Source organism: Agelaius phoeniceus, chromosome 32 (genome assembly GCF_051311805.1).
Source record: "Agelaius phoeniceus isolate bAgePho1 chromosome 32, bAgePho1.hap1, whole genome shotgun sequence".
NCBI lineage: Eukaryota > Metazoa > Chordata > Aves > Passeriformes > Icteridae > Agelaius > Agelaius phoeniceus.
Window position 1 is genome coordinate 1,964,059 of NC_135296.1, and position 17,634 is coordinate 1,981,692.

The 17,634-nt window shown below is 49.4% G+C and overlaps 2 protein-coding genes across 2 annotated transcripts in view; one reads left to right on the forward strand and one right to left on the reverse strand.

Moving 5' to 3' along the window:
- Positions 1 to 17,634, forward strand: part of LOC129133504 (uncharacterized) — a 148,063-nt gene that overhangs the window by 56,123 nt on the left and 74,306 nt on the right. The window lies entirely within an intron of this gene.
- On the reverse strand, positions 15,468 to 16,700 carry LOC129133501 (uncharacterized). Its single transcript, XM_077192290.1, has one exon. It carries the CDS (start codon positions 16,648 to 16,650, stop codon positions 15,553 to 15,555), a length of 1,098 nt encoding a protein of 365 aa, XP_077048405.1. The 5' UTR covers positions 16,651 to 16,700; the 3' UTR covers positions 15,468 to 15,552.

A 17,634-nucleotide genomic window follows, 5' to 3' on the forward strand; every position in this document is an offset into this window, starting at 1 on the left:
ATCCAGCCGGGACTCAGCGCCCCGCGACAGATCCGCCACATCCACCCCTCCCCGCCCTGTGTGTCCCCCCTCACCCTCCCTGCCCTGCGGACATTTGGGGACACCCCTCTCACCCAGGTGTCGCTTCTGGGGGTCCCTGGTGAGCTGCACGGCCACGGCCAGGCCGATGCCCTAAGGGCAGCCGGTGACAGTGTGGGCTGGGGGGTGGCCATGGTGTCACCGCCTCCACCCCGGGCAAAGGCTCTGAACGGGATCAGCGCTCATGTGGCACCGGGATCAGGGTCAGGACGGGGGACAAAGGGGGAAGTTAAAACCGCCAATCACTTGTTTTCAAAATTTTAAAAGTTTAATAGTAATAAAATGGTTATAAAAGTAGTAATAAAATTAGAGTAATAATAATTTGGACAAATTGAATTAGGACAATATGAGACAATAAATACAAAGAGTTATGGACGTCCGGGTACCTTTTTCTGGGCAGCACGAGCCCGAAAAAGGACACCCGTAAACAAAGGATTAACCCTTAAAAACAATAGCCTGTTGCATATTCATCCACTTCATACATGATGCATAAATTCCGTTTAAATACAGGATTCTGTCTGGTCATCGGCAACTTCTTCCTCCAAATCCTAACAGTGTCTTCGAGGCGGGAAGAAGTTCGTTTCTTCTGGTAAGAGGGCAATAAATTCTTTTTCTCTGAAAGATTTAGGTGTCCCGTGGCTGCTATCTCACTGCGAGTCCTTTCTTTTTAAAAAAGTATCCTACATAGCATCGTTTCTATTTTAACAATTTTTATAACCTAAAACTATATTTAACACAGTACTTAAGAGAATTAATACTGCATTACTTTCTAACACAACACATGAAATAATTATTTTAATATTTGCGAAAAGCCAATCATAAAATACATGCATTTTTCACAATCCCCACTCTTATTCTTTGTAAATCATTTGGCTTGAGCAATATTTCTTATCTACTTGCATCTTCTGGACTATGCTGGCAAAATAAAAGAGGGGATTACACAAGGAAGAGATATAAAAACAGTTGTAACACATAAAATGAAAGATCTTAATTTCTTCTAATGCATTACCCCACCAGCTAGGTTTTAGCATTGTTTTCTAATTATTTTGGACCAGTACCTGGGTTATTATATGCATATTTTTTTTTTTTTCTCTTTGATTTCTTTTGCTTTTGCTAGAATGACTTTTCTGTGGTCATCAATCTTCAACAATCTGATATATTAAACTTTCCACAAACACCCCCTTCTTTTGCCAATAAATAGTCTAAAGCCAACCTATTCTGATACACTACAGGTTTCGTTTGGCTTAGCTGACTTGATATTAACTCTAATGCCTGGGTGGCTTTATTTGCTATCATTTCTATAACTGCTTGGAGTCTTGTAATACAATATATAATTTGGGGTCAATACAGAGTTAAATTGCTGTGCTGGTTTTACCTTTATATTTACTATTTGTTCTTTTACCAAATCTTGAACTGTCTCTTCAAGATTAAATGTAAAACAAATCCATCTCTCTCCTTTTGGACATTCAATTCCAAATCTATTACCACTTTTTCCTAAGTTTCTTGTAATCTAATAATTTTCTCCTTTTTGCCTACAGGTTCTTAATTTGGATGGGTTATAACAGTGGCTGTTGACATAGGTGTGTGTAATAAAAGAGGAACTTTGGTTTCTTTCCATGTGATGCTTTCTGTAGCATTTGTGACACAATCTTGCTGGTATCTCGAAAGGGAAAAGAGAACAAATGAGTGCCAGAAACAGGAATAACAGAGCTCCATTATGGCTCCCACCTCCCATGCCTGTGAGGTTGCAACCCACAGCAGGTGTATTTGATCTTCTCAGTGGCAAAATACAGAGGCCAGTCTGGTCTTGCCCTCTTTTTCCTTGTCACTTTCCTTAACTAGTTTCTAGGCAAATTGTTTTGGACACCCTTTAACTGTGGTCTCTTACCGTTCCTCAGGTATCTCTCATTCAACAGGCACTAATAATTCCCATCCACAAAACAAAGTTATTACTTTAACACTTTTTGCAATAAGAGCATAAATTTTGTGAACCACAATACTAATTATTCCCACAATTCAAGCATTTACTCATAACCGAGCTAGCATGTCCAGTATTGGAATGAATCAAATAAAGTTTACTAATGGAAATAGTAATTCCCTTTCCCCCCTGTACAATTCACAGGCTAAGGTCAGAATACAAAAACAGTCTTGATCTTTTTATCTGAAGTATTCCTCCCCAAAGGAGATGTTTTATTCAGGTACTGCTTGAAACCAATGATATAAGCATTGTCTTACTTCTTACTTCAGTGTTATTCTTTGTACATTTCTTGGATCGTTTGGGTTTTTCTAAACTATTACCATTCAGTCCCCATTGGAAAGTCACTTCAGTATCACCCGGTTTAAGTGTGATAGTCTATTCTTCAGGTTTCTTCACAAGTCCTTTGATTCTGCTGGCATGAATTCACCCTCTTTCCATGATTCTGATTGTTGCTTCAGTAGTACCTGGAAAGGACTTCCTAATAGCATAGTAATAAAAGAAAGACAATACTGCATTAACTTCTACCATTTGCTTTTCTTCTAAACTTTCTGGGTTTAGCTAAAAGCTTTCTCCACAGCAGCCTCTTCTTCTTCTATCCAGCTGTGCTAATAGCTGCAGAGGCAAATTCTTCTTTCTTTGAGTTACAGTTAGTTAAATAAGAAAAGCCTGACCAATTTCAACACGAGATGTATCACATCTATTGCTTTTTACTTTTTGGGCAGCATTTAATTGTTTTAGCCTTACAAACCCATTCTTCAGAAAAAAACAAAACAACTTATTTTTAACAGCAAACAAAACACACAAAAGAAAAAAACTAAAAAAAAACCTTCTTACTTAAGAAAAACAACCTACTTTGTGAGGTATGGAGAGTCATCAATCTCTGCTTTGATTTTATCTTTTAGTGCTAGCCCCCTCCCCGTCTTTTCAGGCCTTGCTGTCAATGCTGTTCTTTGCCCTTCCCCCGGTGCTGCCACTTCGCTGCAGGGCCGGAGCAGGGGGGAGCAGCCATGGGCATGGGGACCCTGGGGGCTGCCTTGAGTCTCTTTTTCCCCCTCTCTCTCTCTTCTTCTCTCTCTTTCTCTTTCCTTCTCTCTCTGTAGTCCCCTTACCGGGGCCGACGCTGCCATCCTGGACTCGGGACCTCGGCAGTCTGGGAGCCGCCCCGGCAGTTCCACCACGGAGCCAGCGCGCTCCTGGCCGGCAAACCCGTGTGTCCCCTGCTGCCAGCACCGCCGCCGGGTCACCTCCATGGATCGGTGCCTGCCGCAGCCCCCGAGACCCCGCCGCTCGTAGGGAGCGGTCAGACACCTCCCAACCTTGACAACCCCAAACTTGGCGTCCCCAGGTGCTCCTGACGTTCTTTTTCTTTCTCTAGTCAACTTATCCTCTTTTCTCTTCAAGGAGGGTCCATCCTGCTAAACCCTTTCTGGACCCCAGTTCGGCATTGAATAACCCCCTAAACAACCATGTGTTGAGACACTTCCTTGCCTTTCATGCAAAAAATCCCCATTCACACTCCTGCTCTCTTCTAGCACCAAGATGTCATCACTTCACATTCTAACATCTCAGAGTTTGCTAACCACCTCCCTACTTCAACTTCTCTCTTTCTTTCCTTCTTGCCTGTTTTTTTTTTGTTTGTTTTTGGTTTTGTTTTTGTTTTTTTTTTTGATTCAACACACCTCAGACGGTACGAGGTGAACTTAACTAATTTACTTCTAAAAGTAAGCTTAGAACTTTCTTTTACTAGGATTCCAGTAGCTATTATAACTTAAATACATACTGGCTAGCTGTGGCTTACTGGGCCTAACATCTTTTGATATATAAGCTACCAGATATTTTTTACTCTTCTTCACTCCTGAATTAAAATTTTATTAGCTACTCCATTTTCTGTATTTATGTATAAATGATAAAGGATTTTTCAAACAAGGGTAAGCTTAAAGCTAGTACTTAGGCTAGTTTTAACTTAACTCTTTTAATTTAACAATATCTTCTTTGGTCTGTTTTATATCATCTCCTTCTGTCAATTTTTTTCATACACAAATTTTGCTACCTGTGTGTATCCCTCAATCTATAATCTATAATATTTCAATAATCTAGGTAATTTTCTGATCTCCCTCTTTGAAGAGGGAGGGAGAAGGAATAAAATTCTTGCAATTTTCTCATGGTTGGGTTTCCAGCTACTTTTATTTATTAAGTGTCTAAGATATTTTACCACTGGGTAGTGAGTCTGAGTTCTTTTATTAACCTCCCTTAAATCTTGTAGTAGTCTATAACTCCCATCAGACTTTACTGGGGGAGTAGGGATATTATGAGGAGACATACAAGGTTCTAATGCCCCATCCTTTATTAGTCCTTCTATTACTGGCTTCAAACCTTCCTGTCCCTCTAAAGATACAGGATACTGACGTACACGTATGGGACAATCTTCTCTCTCAATTGTAACCCTTATGGGGTTGATATTTAATCCTCTCCTATCTCCTTCTCTAGCCCAAACTTCTTTGTTGATTTTTTTTTCCTTCATCTTTTTGGGCCTAATTTTAAAACCCTAGCTGTCATTTTCCCATTTTCTGATATAACTCCTATTCTTAATTGAACTTGTAAGACTCTTCCCAATAAATTGCTACCTGCCCCTGGGACCAATAAGACATCTCCCATCCAAATTCTAGTTTCTTCTCTCAATTACCACATCTTTAATGACTAGAAATGTAAAACTTTCTCTTTTTGCTTTTGTTACTTTCACTATATGTTTGCTCACACTGTAACTTTTTGGAACATATAACAGGCAGGTTCTCTCTGCCCCTGTGTCTATTACGAATTCTAATTCTTCTTCTTGGGGACCCACTTTTAAAGTTATCACAGGCTCCAGATGGTATTTGTCCCTCAAAAAAAAAATTAGAGCTTATGACCTCCCTATTCCTCCTCTGTGCCCATCTCTTTAAAGATTTTCAGATCTTCGGCTTACTTAGGACCATTTTCCTATTTCTCTTAAGTTTGTTTATCTATTTAGTTGGAGTTTTTTCTTTCTCCTCTTCTTTCTCCTCTAAAAGCTGTCCCTTTTGTTTTTGCATTTCGCCTTTGATATGCTGTCTCATTTATTCCCTTGGTTATGTAATTACGATAATTATTCATGTGTTTACACCCCTCCTCAATATTTTAACTTTATTTAGGAGGTACAGTTGAGATTTTGTCTTCTCTGGGGGTCCCCGTGGATTATCTTTTTCCTAAGCTTTTATTTCAGTTGCTCTGATTAATTACCTTTCTTCTTGAGAAAAATATTATTTTCATTACAGACCGCATTTCTTCTCAAGTATAAATGTTTGGACCTAAAAATTGGTCTAATTGTTCAGCTATGCCTATGGAATCCTCTAAAAATCCCTTTTATTTATTTCTTAAAATTTCAGTCCTCAGACGAAGTCAAAGGAGCATTTACAAACTCGGGTCCGTCCCTTCCTATGAGAACCTCTCTTAATGGAAATAGACTAATCCCTTTATCCCATTCTTTTTGGATTTTTATCTTCTATAGCCTTTCTCCCATATTTTTAGGAAGAATCAGGAGAGGGCTTTCTTTTAACTGAACTTTTAGTGTTTTGATGAGGTGATTCCTTTAGAGAGTTCCCCTGAGCAGCTGGAGCTGTGGTTACCAAGGGAACGGAGCTCAGGGCAGGACGGGGGACTCGGCACAGCTCCGGGTCTGGGTGCTCCAAAGGTGGGGTCTGGAGGGGGAATCACCCGAGGGGATCGGCACAGCTACGGGTCTGGGTGCTCTAAAGGTGGGGTCTGCAGCCGGGATCGCCCGAGGGGATCGGCACAGCTCCGGGTCTGGGTGCTCCAAAGGCGGGGTCTGCAGGGGGAATCACCCGAGGGGATCGGCACAGCTCCGGGTCTGGGTGCTCCAAAGGCGGGGTCTGCAGGGGGAATCACCCGAGGGGATCGGCACAGCTCCGGGTCTGGGTGCTCCAAAGGCGGGGTCTGCAGCCGGGATCGCCCAAGGGGCTGTCATTGAAACTCTTTTTGGTCAGCCTCTCAGGAGAGCTCTTTACCTCCTTAGCAAGGTGGACTGGAAGGTGAATACATTCACGCAATCTTAACCTGGCCTTCCAGATCAGCTGAACTATCAGCTCCTGTGGCTGTGTGATGGTTTTGCATCGCTGAGGGGAGAGGAAAACCCACTCTATGATTAGAAGTGGATCCTTTTGTACTTCAAACCACTGGAATATCAACCTGTGTATGTGGGGTAACTTCCCCAAAACAATGAATTAAAAAGGCAGCTTGGGCTTATAACGATGAGCCTGCCTCTCAGCCAAAGCCTTCTGCACTTTTTGGAGGGCAGTTTTTGCCTCTGGGGTCAGTTCCCTGGGAGAGGCTAGCTCTCTCTCTCCCTTCAGTATATTGAGAAGGGGAGCTAGGTCCTTGTTGGCGAGACCCAGCCAAGGCCTGACCCAGTTCAAAGACACAAGGAATGGAGATCTGCTAGGGTTTTGGGATCAGTCTTAATTTCCAATTTCTGCGGAACAATGGTCTGTGTAGTGATTTGCAAGCCCAGGTAATTCCAAGGTGGCATCCTCTGAACCTTGTTTTCTTGCAGCTGGAATCCAGCAGAGGTTAAAACTTTAACCACTAGGTCAAGTGTGTCTTGGAGTATTGTGTCATTGGGGGCACACACAAGCACATCATCCATGTAGTGTAGGATGATTGCCTCTTTTTTCTGGGTGCGCACTGGGGACAGCAATGAAGCCACGTACCCCTGGCAGATGGATGGACTGCATTTCATCCCCTGAGGCAATACTTTCCAGTGGTAGCACTTCACTGGGGCTTTTCGGTTGGTGGTGGGAACCAAGAAGGCAAACCGTGGTGCATCCTCTGGGTGTAGGGGAATATGGAAGAAACATTCCTTGATGTCTAGGACAGCCAATTGCCAATTTTGGGGGAGCATCACTGGGGAGGGCATCCCTGGCTGGAGAGACCCCATGTCCACAATTCTCTTGTTTATTTCTCTTAAATCATGGAGAAGCCGCCACTTATCCTTCCCTGGCTTTTTTATTACAAAGACCGGGGAATTCCAGCAGCTAGATGTCTCTTCAATGAGTCCTTTAGCCAATTGTTCTGCCACAAGCTCCTCGAGCGCCTCTATCTTTTCATCACTGAGTGGCCACTGTTTTACCCAGACTGGGTCATTTTTAAGCCATGTTAACTTGTGGACAAGAAGCTCAACAGTGACCGCTTAAAAAAATCCTGGGGTGTCTTAGGGATGACCAATTTCACCCCCCAGTGGGACATGGTGTCTCTACCCCACAAGGGAGCTTTGTAATTAGTAACAAATGGACGGACACTGGCCAATTTTCCATCTGGTCCCTCAATTTGCACAATGCTCTCTGATATCTTTGCCAATGTGAATCCTCCTACACCTTGGATTTGACCAGCCACGGGCTGCAAGTCCCAATGTGACGGCCACAACCTTTCAGGTATGATTGTCACATCTGCCCCTGGGTCAAGCAACCCTTCCACGTGGAGATGTTCTGTTCCACGCATTAGGTTGCAACCCATAATGGGTTTATCCTCGACAAACACTTCTGCCCAGTATACACCTGGTGCCTTGTCATCTAATGAAATTTCTGGTGGAATAGGAATGGCCTGGGCGATGATTTGCCCCTTGGCCAAATAGAAGGGTGGCTGTGGACAGGGCACCAGGAGAATGAGGTTAGGTATGTCCCCTTTGATGGTCATGGGAGCCACCTCAATCTCCATGGGTGTGTGTGCAGTGTCCCCAATAACAAAGTACTCACTGTCCAATCTTGTGCGATCTTTTGTCAAGCTCTGCAAGTCCTCTGGCAGGTCCACTCCAATGACCGTCCACTGGGTAGACCTGAAAGCAAAAGCTTTGGTGGACACAAGCTTGAAACGCTTGTGAGGCCACCAGATTTTATCCTGTAAATTGTTATTTTGTATTCCTGCACCCCGCTTCCCTTCCTCCCCATTTTCTGTTGTGAGGGAGGTTTCCCCTTCAGGGAAGCCCGCTGCACTTATGTCATGGTGTGGGGTGGGTGCATGCTGGCATCGGCGTTTTTTGGTGTGAAGGGTGTCTTTTGTTGCTGGCTTTGGGGGCAGTCCTGGGCAGTGTCCTGTTTTTTTGCATATGAAGTAAATGACATGTTGAAGTTGTTCTGGTGACATCTGTTGCCTCCTGGAGATACAGCTGCCACCGTCTCTGGGTTTGTCGGCCTTGACCACACCTCCCATGCAGCAAACAGTTCTGCCTTCCTAGCACAGGCTTCCATCATCTCTGCCAGTGTAGGTGGGGGGTTGAGAGGCAGTCCCAGGAGCACCCTGCTGCAGACTTCATTGGAATTCCTCTGTGCCATCTCTTTCACTATCTCTATCTGTGTCTTGGTGTCCCATACTTTTCTCTCAACCTGTGCAGGGAGCCGGTCGACAAACTGCAAGAAACTTTCGGACGTTCAATGTCAAGGAAACTACCACTAGCTTCAGCAGTTGGTAGCTGGTTAAAAGCCTTATCTGCAGCCTTTGAAATCTTATCTAGAAAGAATTTTGACAACACCCGAGCTTGGTCCTCAGGCTTAGCCCACTCTGCTTCGCTGCACAGATGTTCATAAGTAATATTATTATTCTCTAAATCTTTGGCACCCTGAGGCATTTGCTTAAGTTCTTCCACGAGATCCCTGAGAGATCTCTTCCAGGAGCTTTCCCATAGATGGAACTCTGACTGGATAAGCAGGCACTGGAAAAGGTCTACAGTGTCAGCAGGAACAAATTCAAGGGATGTTAATGTAGCTCTCATCATGCTTCTAAAAATTTCACTATTTGTCCCAGATTCGAATTGACTTTTACATAACTCACATTTTGAGTGATATGAGGAGGGCTGGTAGGATCTAGGACCAGCCCTACCACCTGTGTATTCAACAGGGGCTACCTAGGGGATGACTTCTTCCTCCCTGTTTTGCACCCCAGGATTTCTCCCTTCAGCCCCACCCCCGTGGGACTGGGCAGGGGGACCATCCCACCATCCCATAGCCCTCAGCCCCACTGCCTTGGGAAGCAGGCAGGGAAACACCCTGCACCCCACCCCCATGGAGACTGGGAGGGGGTACACCCCCTGCCTCTGCCCCCCCACCCCGGCGCCTTGGTAACTGGGAGGAGGGACATCCCCTCCCCCTGCCCCACCCCCGTGGGCAGGGGCCCACCCCCCCAGCCCTCAGCCCCACCCTCTTGGGACCCAGGTAAGGGGGCATGGAGAACAGGCAGGGGGGCGGGGCAACCATGGGAACCAGGGGCGGGGTCACAGCATGATGTAATGGGGGGCGGGGACACAAAGGCAAGAGGAGGAGAGTCCAAGGGAAGGAAGGGGTTGTGGGACCAGAAGGGGTTGGGGGAGGGGACAGGTGGGCAAAAGGGATTGTGGGGAGAAGAAGGGCAGGCGGAGGGCTGAAACACGTGGATGCCGCCATTTTGGGCTCCGGCCATGCGGTCAGCAGTATCCTGAATGCCAACCTTGTGGTTGCAGCCATTTTAGTAATGGGGGCGTTAGAACAGGACTTCGGGGTAACAGGAGCTAGGTTAGAGAGGTTCAGGGAAGGTTCTCTGTCAGCCTGAGCACAACTGCCAGGGCCAGGGTACTGGGAGAGAGGTGGGAAGCCAGGGGAGCAGTGGCAGTGCCAGGTACCCTGAAATTGCCAGAAAGCCTCGCTTCTCTCTCTCAGTTCAGGGGCAGAGGGTTTGGGGAGAGGGGTTGGGGAAGCTGCAGGAGGGGAGATTTGCTCTGGCTGTCCTTTCAAATCCCTCTTCAGGACTTCTTTCCGAATTACCAGGAACACAGGGAAAAATTGAGACACCGTCCCATCTCCCTTTTCCGCTTCAGCTGTTAACAAGGCTCCAATTTCATCCCAGGCAGGGACAGAATTAAGATTCTGCTGGATAAACTGAGGGAAATGAAAAGTTACCAAGTGAACAAACCGTTTCAAAACTGCTTCAGAAACCATAATGTTTCCACTACTTAGGGTTTCTAAAATTAGGGTATAAACGCTCCTCTGTGCCGCAGAAAACTTAGCACCCATATCTGCTTCCTGCAGCACGTAAATCTACCTTCTTTACAGTGAGCACATGTTGGGTTCAGCTGTCTGTCTCTGCCCCGACACGGGTAGGGTGGTTCTTGGGAGGCACGCGTTTCAAAGGACGAGTCTGGAGTCTTCAGCTTTTCGATCTTCAGATTGTTTATTGTTTCTTATCTACAAAATTTTCTGTCTTCCCAAAAGAGGTCTGATCTGCAAGGCAGCCAAGGGCACTCGTGACCACCCACGAGGCAGTCATGTCTTTTTATACTAAAATCTACGTACATGATATTTACTTTTATTTTCCAATACTTTTCACCCATGTTGGCAAGTACACCTTCACCATAAACCAATCCCCAAGTGCCAACATCATCACAGGAGATAGAAGACAAGAAGAAGAAAGAAGAAGGACGAGACACGCCCTGATCCCTCCATCTTGTCTCCATAACCCCCCTGTACCAAAAACCTTAAAGTTTATATTTCACCCTATAAATGTGTCCCTTTTACACCCTTCACTCTAAAGTGATTCTCATGTCCTCAAACTGCCGTCACTTCTGTGGATGGATCAAAATCAAGCCACCAAACAGTCTTGGCAACATTCCAGGATTTCCGAGACCCCCAAGGGTTCTCCTGGCATCTCTGGACATCAGGAGCGATGTGCTGAGTTCCCACAAGCACAAACAAAACTGAAAGCACTGAGTCCACCGGGAAAATCCGGGCAGCCTCTTCCCCCCCGCCCCTTCTCCCCAAGGGAGAGACAAGCTGCTTGAGTAAGACGGTGCGGCTATTAAAATGGCAAACAACAGCTACCAGTCCCCCGACCACGTGGATGCCGCATGGGCAGCTGGAGTGGGTCCGCGTGCGCCTGCCAGGTCCTGCCGCTGCCCAGGCATGTCCGCTCTTGGCAAAAACGCAAGCTGCAGACACTCTGCCACCACCCGCGCTGCCGCAGCGCTGGAACCTGCACGCAGCTCCAGGTTTAGCGCGGGAACACGCCGCTGGGACCCCGCTACCCCAAAATAGCGCGCAGGCATTGTCAGAGCGCCGGAGCCGCCCCGCCTGTGCTGCCGCACGGGAAACGCAAACGGTCTTCAGGACCAGAGATTTTCCTGCACCGGGAGCTACCCCCACCCTCTGAGGGCCCCCTGGGGTCCCACTAAGACACTCGAAGAATACTCACCCCACTTGGGGACTTGGCTGGCTGGGACAAGTGTAAAGAAGTCCTTGTCCGGGATCGGCCCACCTTGGGCTCGGTGGTGTCACGATCCCACCCTCTAGCCTTCTTGTCGAGAAAAACGCAACAAAGAAGTCAGAGGAAGGTGGAAGTCCAAAAGCTAACGTAATCCACTCGTGGAATTACCAGCTACTTCCGGGCCGTCATGGGAGATGAACACGTGGATGCCACCTGCAATAATCCGTGGTTCGCTGGGCTTTGTATGGGTCCAATCTGGCTAGCTGGAACCCAAGCCCACACGGACCTGCATGGACTGAAGACAAAAGACAAAGAGCGCTCTTCCAGCACGTGGGGATGAGTATCCTGTTTATTGGCTTGTGATGGGACACTGCTGGCCGCAGCAACCACCCAGGTGGCAAAAGAGGCCGGACCTTTACCTGCAGTGGGGTTTTATACCCCAGGGGAAAGGGGGCGGGGAAAGAGGACCGTGGCCAATGGGATGCCACTAGGGAGGGGCAAGGGGAGGGGTATCCATGGGGCAGACCACCAGGTGTGTAGAAAGGAGTGCATGGGGAGAAACCATGTGATGAGGAAGGGGGAATAATCTACATGACATACCATACGCAGTACAAAATTCCTGCTACCCAGTGCAGAACAACTACTAAATAAACTATTTAGTGCAATACAACAAAGTCCCATCCATGGCCTTGTCTTCTCCCTTCAACTTACTGTTTATGCTTTTTTGGGCCTGAGCCCGTAACAGTTGTCCTTGGATTCTTAAGCTGGAAAAGGATTGTTTTGTCTAACTACCCTGTGAAGAGAACTTACTAACAATTAATACAAAGTTCAGAGTTACACACCAAGGCAGTATAGAATCTGAAAAATATGAAAGCTAAAACTTAGGGCATCACCCCCATGTCACTCTCCATGTCTGTGTCCTCCCATGTCCCCAGCTATTTCCATGTCCTGCCCTGTCCCCACCCATGTCATTGTCCTCCCATGCCCCCATCCATGCCTTAGTTCAATGTCTTTATTTTTACAACAGTTTCAGGAGTTTCAAAGGGATGAACAGAAAGGAAATGAAATTCAAGACTAAAACAAAATTATTTACATGTCCCTGCCAGCAGAGCATCCATGTGCTTGGGTGGGTGGGAAGAACCTTTTTTGGAGGGGTTTCCATCCCACTGTCTCCAAAATCAGGGGTTTTTCCCCAGTCTGTCCTCATTTGGCTGTGAACGACAGTCGTGGGCCATGGAGAACAAAAACAATGGATTTATGTTGGAGAAGACCTGCAAGGCTATCCAGTATTGCTCAATGCCACTAGATGATGAAAAAGGTAAGATTTTTCTGCAGTCAGAAGTTGACCAATCTGCTCTCCACAAGGGATTAATGATGTTGGGCTGTGGATGTGTGCAGGTGCCCATGGGGAGCCAGGAGAACATGAAGCCCGCAGGCAGCTGTCTTCCCAACACGAATCACCGGCACCATGGATCACTGGAGCTCTGCCCTCCAGGGGTCACTGGGGATCATCCAGGGTGGATCCTCATGTGAGGGATGGAGCTGGAGCAGCGCAGGAAGCTCTTCCTGCCCTCGGGGCACTCGCAGGGCTGCCCTTAGTGCTGGCTCTAGTTGGTGTTGGGTCAAGGTAGAGCTCTGTGAGAAGATCTTCCCACACTCAGGACACTCATAGGGCCTCTCCCTGGTGTGGATGCGCTGGTGTTTGATGAGGGTGCAATTACGGTTGAATCCCTTCCCGCATTTGGGGCAGAGAAAGGGCCTCTCATCTGTGTGAATCCGCTGATGCCTGACGAGAGTGGAGCTGATCTGAAATCTCTTCCTGCATTTATCATACTTGTAGGGCCTCTCCCCTGTGTGGATTCTCTGGTGGACAATCAGCACGGAGTGCTCAAAGAAGCTCTTCCCACACTCCCCACACTCGTAGGGCCGTTCCCCGGTGTGGATTCTCACATGGCGGATCAGGGAGGATCTCAGGTAGAAGCTCTTCCCACATTCTGAGCACTTCTGGGGCTTCTCCCCCTCCTGAAGCTGCTCATCGATCCCCAGCTCTGAGCTCTGGCCACCTCCCTGGCCCAGGGTGGGTCTTTGCTCCTCAGATCCCTGTGATCTGCGTTTGCAGCCCCTCCTTGTGCTGGATATCTGGGGCTTTTCCTCCTCGTTGGATTCTTGTGCTGTGGAACCGCTCAAAACAGCCTCATACCCAAGGTTCTGCTTTGGTGACTCAGCCTTCCTGCTCTCCATCCTCAGCTCCTTGTCTTGGGGAGGAAGGACAAGGAGAGGATGGGATTTGCCTCCGTGCCACAGGGAAGGGCAAGGAGATCCCCCCAGTGCGTCCCCAGCAGGACAGCTTTGGCAGCAGGGTTGTCCTGCAGCCGGGGGCCGTGCTGGGCTGGGAGATGGAGCAGGAGAGAGGGGGAAAGGGGCACTGACTTCCTCCTCCCCTGCCTGGGGCTCCTGGGCCATCTTCCTCTTCCTTATAGCCTCCTCCTCCTGCATCGGGCCAACGTTAGGGAATGGGAAATCCTGGTTTGGGGGAAAACAAGGGCTGAGTGTGTTGGGTTTGATGGTCCTGCTGCCCTAGTGCAGCTGGAGAATTCAGTGCCCCTTTCAGCCCCGGGGGGCCCAGAGCCCACTCATGCCCAGCCTCCCCCACCCCTCCAGGCTGCTGGAGGTCCAGCAGCTCCAGGATCGCCCCTTTGTGCTCTCTCCGCTTCGGAGCTTCTGAGTTCCTCCTTGGCTCTCCCGGGATCCCCAAACCCAAGATCACCCCTGTACCCACCAGTACCAGGCAATTGCCAGGTGGGACCATCAAGATCCCTCCAGGGTCATTTGTGGCTCTGCTTTGGGGTCCTGGAAGATCCAAACATCTCCTGCCCTGCAAAGAAACCCTCCCAGAGACCCCCCAATGGATTTTTGGGTGAGCTCCCCCATCCCGCTCACCTGTGGGTTCCCGAGGGGGTGATGCTGCCGGAGCCGGGGGAGCTGCGGCCTGCACGGGCGGGCAGGGGAACCACTTGGTTCTGCTGCTGCTGGTATTCCTCCCATTCCTGCTCTTCCTCCTCCTCCTCTCTCCCTCCTCTTCGTCCCACTCCTCCGCTCCCAGCCCGGCCCAGGCAGTGCCGACACCCAAATGCAGCCGCGCTCTGCCCTAGGGGGGTTCCCAAAGTGGCCCCAGCCCACGGGGCACTGGGAGCAATGCTGGGAACACTGGGAGCGATCCTGAGAGCAGCGGGAAGGAATCGGGAGTGCTTTCCCTGCCAGTCCCGCTCTTACTGGGAGCACTGGGAGGGAACTGGGAGCAAACAGCGCCCGGAGGTGGCTGCAGCCGGTGCTGGGCGCGGCCAAACTGAAGGGCGTGGCTATGCAAATACAGGTGTGATCGTGCACTGGAATTGGGGGGCAGGAGCCGGGCGGTGTTTCCCTGGTCACGTGGGGGCTGGCAGGGCTGGAACGATGGCGGCCGCATCGGGACAGAGGGGACAGGGAGCGGGAATGGGGACTGGAAGCGGGAATGGGAATATGGGACAGGGAATATAGAAACCCCAACTGGAGAGAGAATATGAGATGGGGATTAGAAAGATGAGACCGGGATCGCAAACGGGAATCCAGGAATAGGACTGGGAACATAGAAATGGAAACAGGGGAACGGAAATGTGACCGGCAGCGGGACCTGGAATATGAGAACGGAACAGGACAGGGAATATGGGCCTGGGAATATGGGAATGGCAACCAGACAAATACTGGACCGGGACCGTGAATGAGACTGGGAATGGTATCCAGAATGGGATGGGAGCAGGATGGGACAAGGAGTGCAGTGACATGGGAATGGGTGGGGAGCAAGGGGAGTGACAGCAGGGAGAGGGGGACTGTGGACAGGGGATGTGGGGAACCAGGACAGGGAGTCATGGGAACAGTTCCAGGGCAGGGGGACCTTGATCAGCTGCCCAAGAAACTCTGCCATCGTTTCCCACTACGGCCAAAGTCACTCAGCCTTGGGTGCCCAAAGCCTAAGTCCCACCCAGGAACCCTCAACTCCCTGGAACGTAGCAGGCTCCACATTCCTTGGAAGATCTCCACATGTCCCCATCCTTGTCTTAGTTCAATGTTTTTATTTTGATCCTGGTTTGGGGTATTTTGAAAAGACAGAGAGAAGTGAAAAAATAATCAAGACCACATGGAGCCATTAAGAGGTGGAGCCCCCAGCCAGGTGTCTTGCCAACACAGATTACCAGCACCACAGATCACTGGGGCTCTGCCCACTGGGCAGCATGCAGCACAAATACTGCCATGGGGTATGGAACTGTAGCAGTGCACACTTGGGGAACTGTAGCTGTGCACACTTGGGGCACACTTGGGGCACTCACAGGGCTTTCATAGTGGTGCCTCCATTCGTGTTGGGTCAAGGCTGACCTCTGGCTGAAGGTCTTCCCACACTGGGGACATTTGTAGGGCCTCTCCCCCGTGTGGATGCGCTGGTGGGTGACCAGGGTGGAGTTGTGCTTGAAGCCCTTCCCGCAGTCAGGGCAGCGGAAAGGCCTCTCATCCGTGTGAATCCGCTGATGTACGAGGACATCTGAGCTGCTTTGAAACCTCTTCCCACACTCCCCACACTCATAGGGCCGCTCCCCGGTGTGGCTCCTCTGGTGGATCATCAGGTGATCGCTCCGGCTGTAGGTCTTGCCACAGTCGGGACACTCGTAAGGCCGTTCCCCAGTGTGGATCCTCTGGTGAAGCATCAGTTCAGAGCTCTGGCTGAATCTCTTCCCACACTGCCCACACTCATAGGGCCTCTCGCCGGTGTGGGTCCTCTTGTGGACAATCAGGTTCGACTTCTGGGTGAATCTCTTCCCACACTCGGGACACTCGTAGGGCCTCTCCCCGGTGTGGATGCGCCGGTGCCTGATGAGGTCGGGGTTATATTTGAAGCCCTTCATGCAGTCGGGGCAGCGGAAGGGCCTCTCATCTGTGTGAACCCGCTCGTGTGTGAGGAGATGGGAGCTTGTCTGAAACCTCTTCCCACATTTGGGACACTCATAGGGCCTCTCATTTGTGTGTGTGCGCTGATGCTTCAGAAGAGTGGAGCTTCTCTGAAAGCTCTTCCCACATTCCCCACACTCATACGGCCGTTCCCCCGTGTGGCTCCTCTGGTGGTTGATCAGGTCAAAGTTGTCTCTGCAGCTCTTCCCACACTCCCCACACTCATAGGGCCTTTCTCCAGTGTGGATCTTTTGGTGGCGGATCAGGGCTGATCTTCGGCTGAAGCACTTCCCACATTCCCCACACCTGTAGGGCTTCTCCCCATCGCAAAGCTGCTCGGGGACCCCCAGCTCTGAGCTCATGCCGCCATCCTGTCCCAGGGTGGGTCTTTCCTCCTCTGACCTCCCTGGGCTACGTTTGCAGCCCCTCCTTGTGCGGGATCTCCGGGGCTTTTCCTCCCCATCGGATTCCTGTGCTCTGGAACTGCTCAAAACAGCCTCATACCCAAGGTTCTGCTGTGGTGACTCAGCCTCCCTGCTCTCCATCCTCAGCTCCTGGTCTGGGGGAGGAAGGACAAGGAGAGGATGGGATTTGCCTCCGTGCCACAGGGAAGGGCAAGGAGATGCCCCCAGTGCGTCCCCAGCAGGACAGCTTTGGCAGCAGGGTTGTCCTGCAGCCGGGGGCCGTGCTGGGCTGGGAGATGGAGCAGGAGAGAGGGGGAAAGGGGCACTGACTTCCTCCTCCCCTGCCTGGGGCTCCTGGGCCATCTTCCTCTTCCTTATAGCCTCCTCCTCCTGCATCGGGCCAAGGTTTGGGAATGGGAAATCCTGGTTTGGGGGAAAACAAGGGCTGGCTGAGTGTGTTGGGTTTGATGGTCCCGCTGCCTGTCTTGGTTTGAAAACCAGGTGTCTGCTAAGGAAGGCAGAGCCTCCCTTAAAATTGAAAATGGAAACCCCCTCCCTCCAAATTCCTATAATTTTGAAATTAAGGGGCACTCAGGGAAAGATATGGAAATAGGAATAACAGATCTTTGCTAGGAAAAATAAAATAAAAATGCAGTAGTACAAAAAAAAAAAACCACTGACAGAGTCAGAATCCAACCTGACACCCTGTTAGTCAGGGTGTTTGTTGCACTCCAATTAAATGGTGGCTGCCGTCCTCCTGGTGTGACAGAGGTGGTTCTGTTGAAGCAGTGATCCTGCAGAAGGGTATAGTTTTCCTCCAAAGGTCCAGTGGTGGTGTAGATAGGTCTGGTCTTCCTCGGTGAATCCAGTGGAGAAGAAAAGCTGCTCCTCTGGGAATCCAGTGGGAAAAGCCTGACTGTGGTGTTCCAAATCTCTGATTAT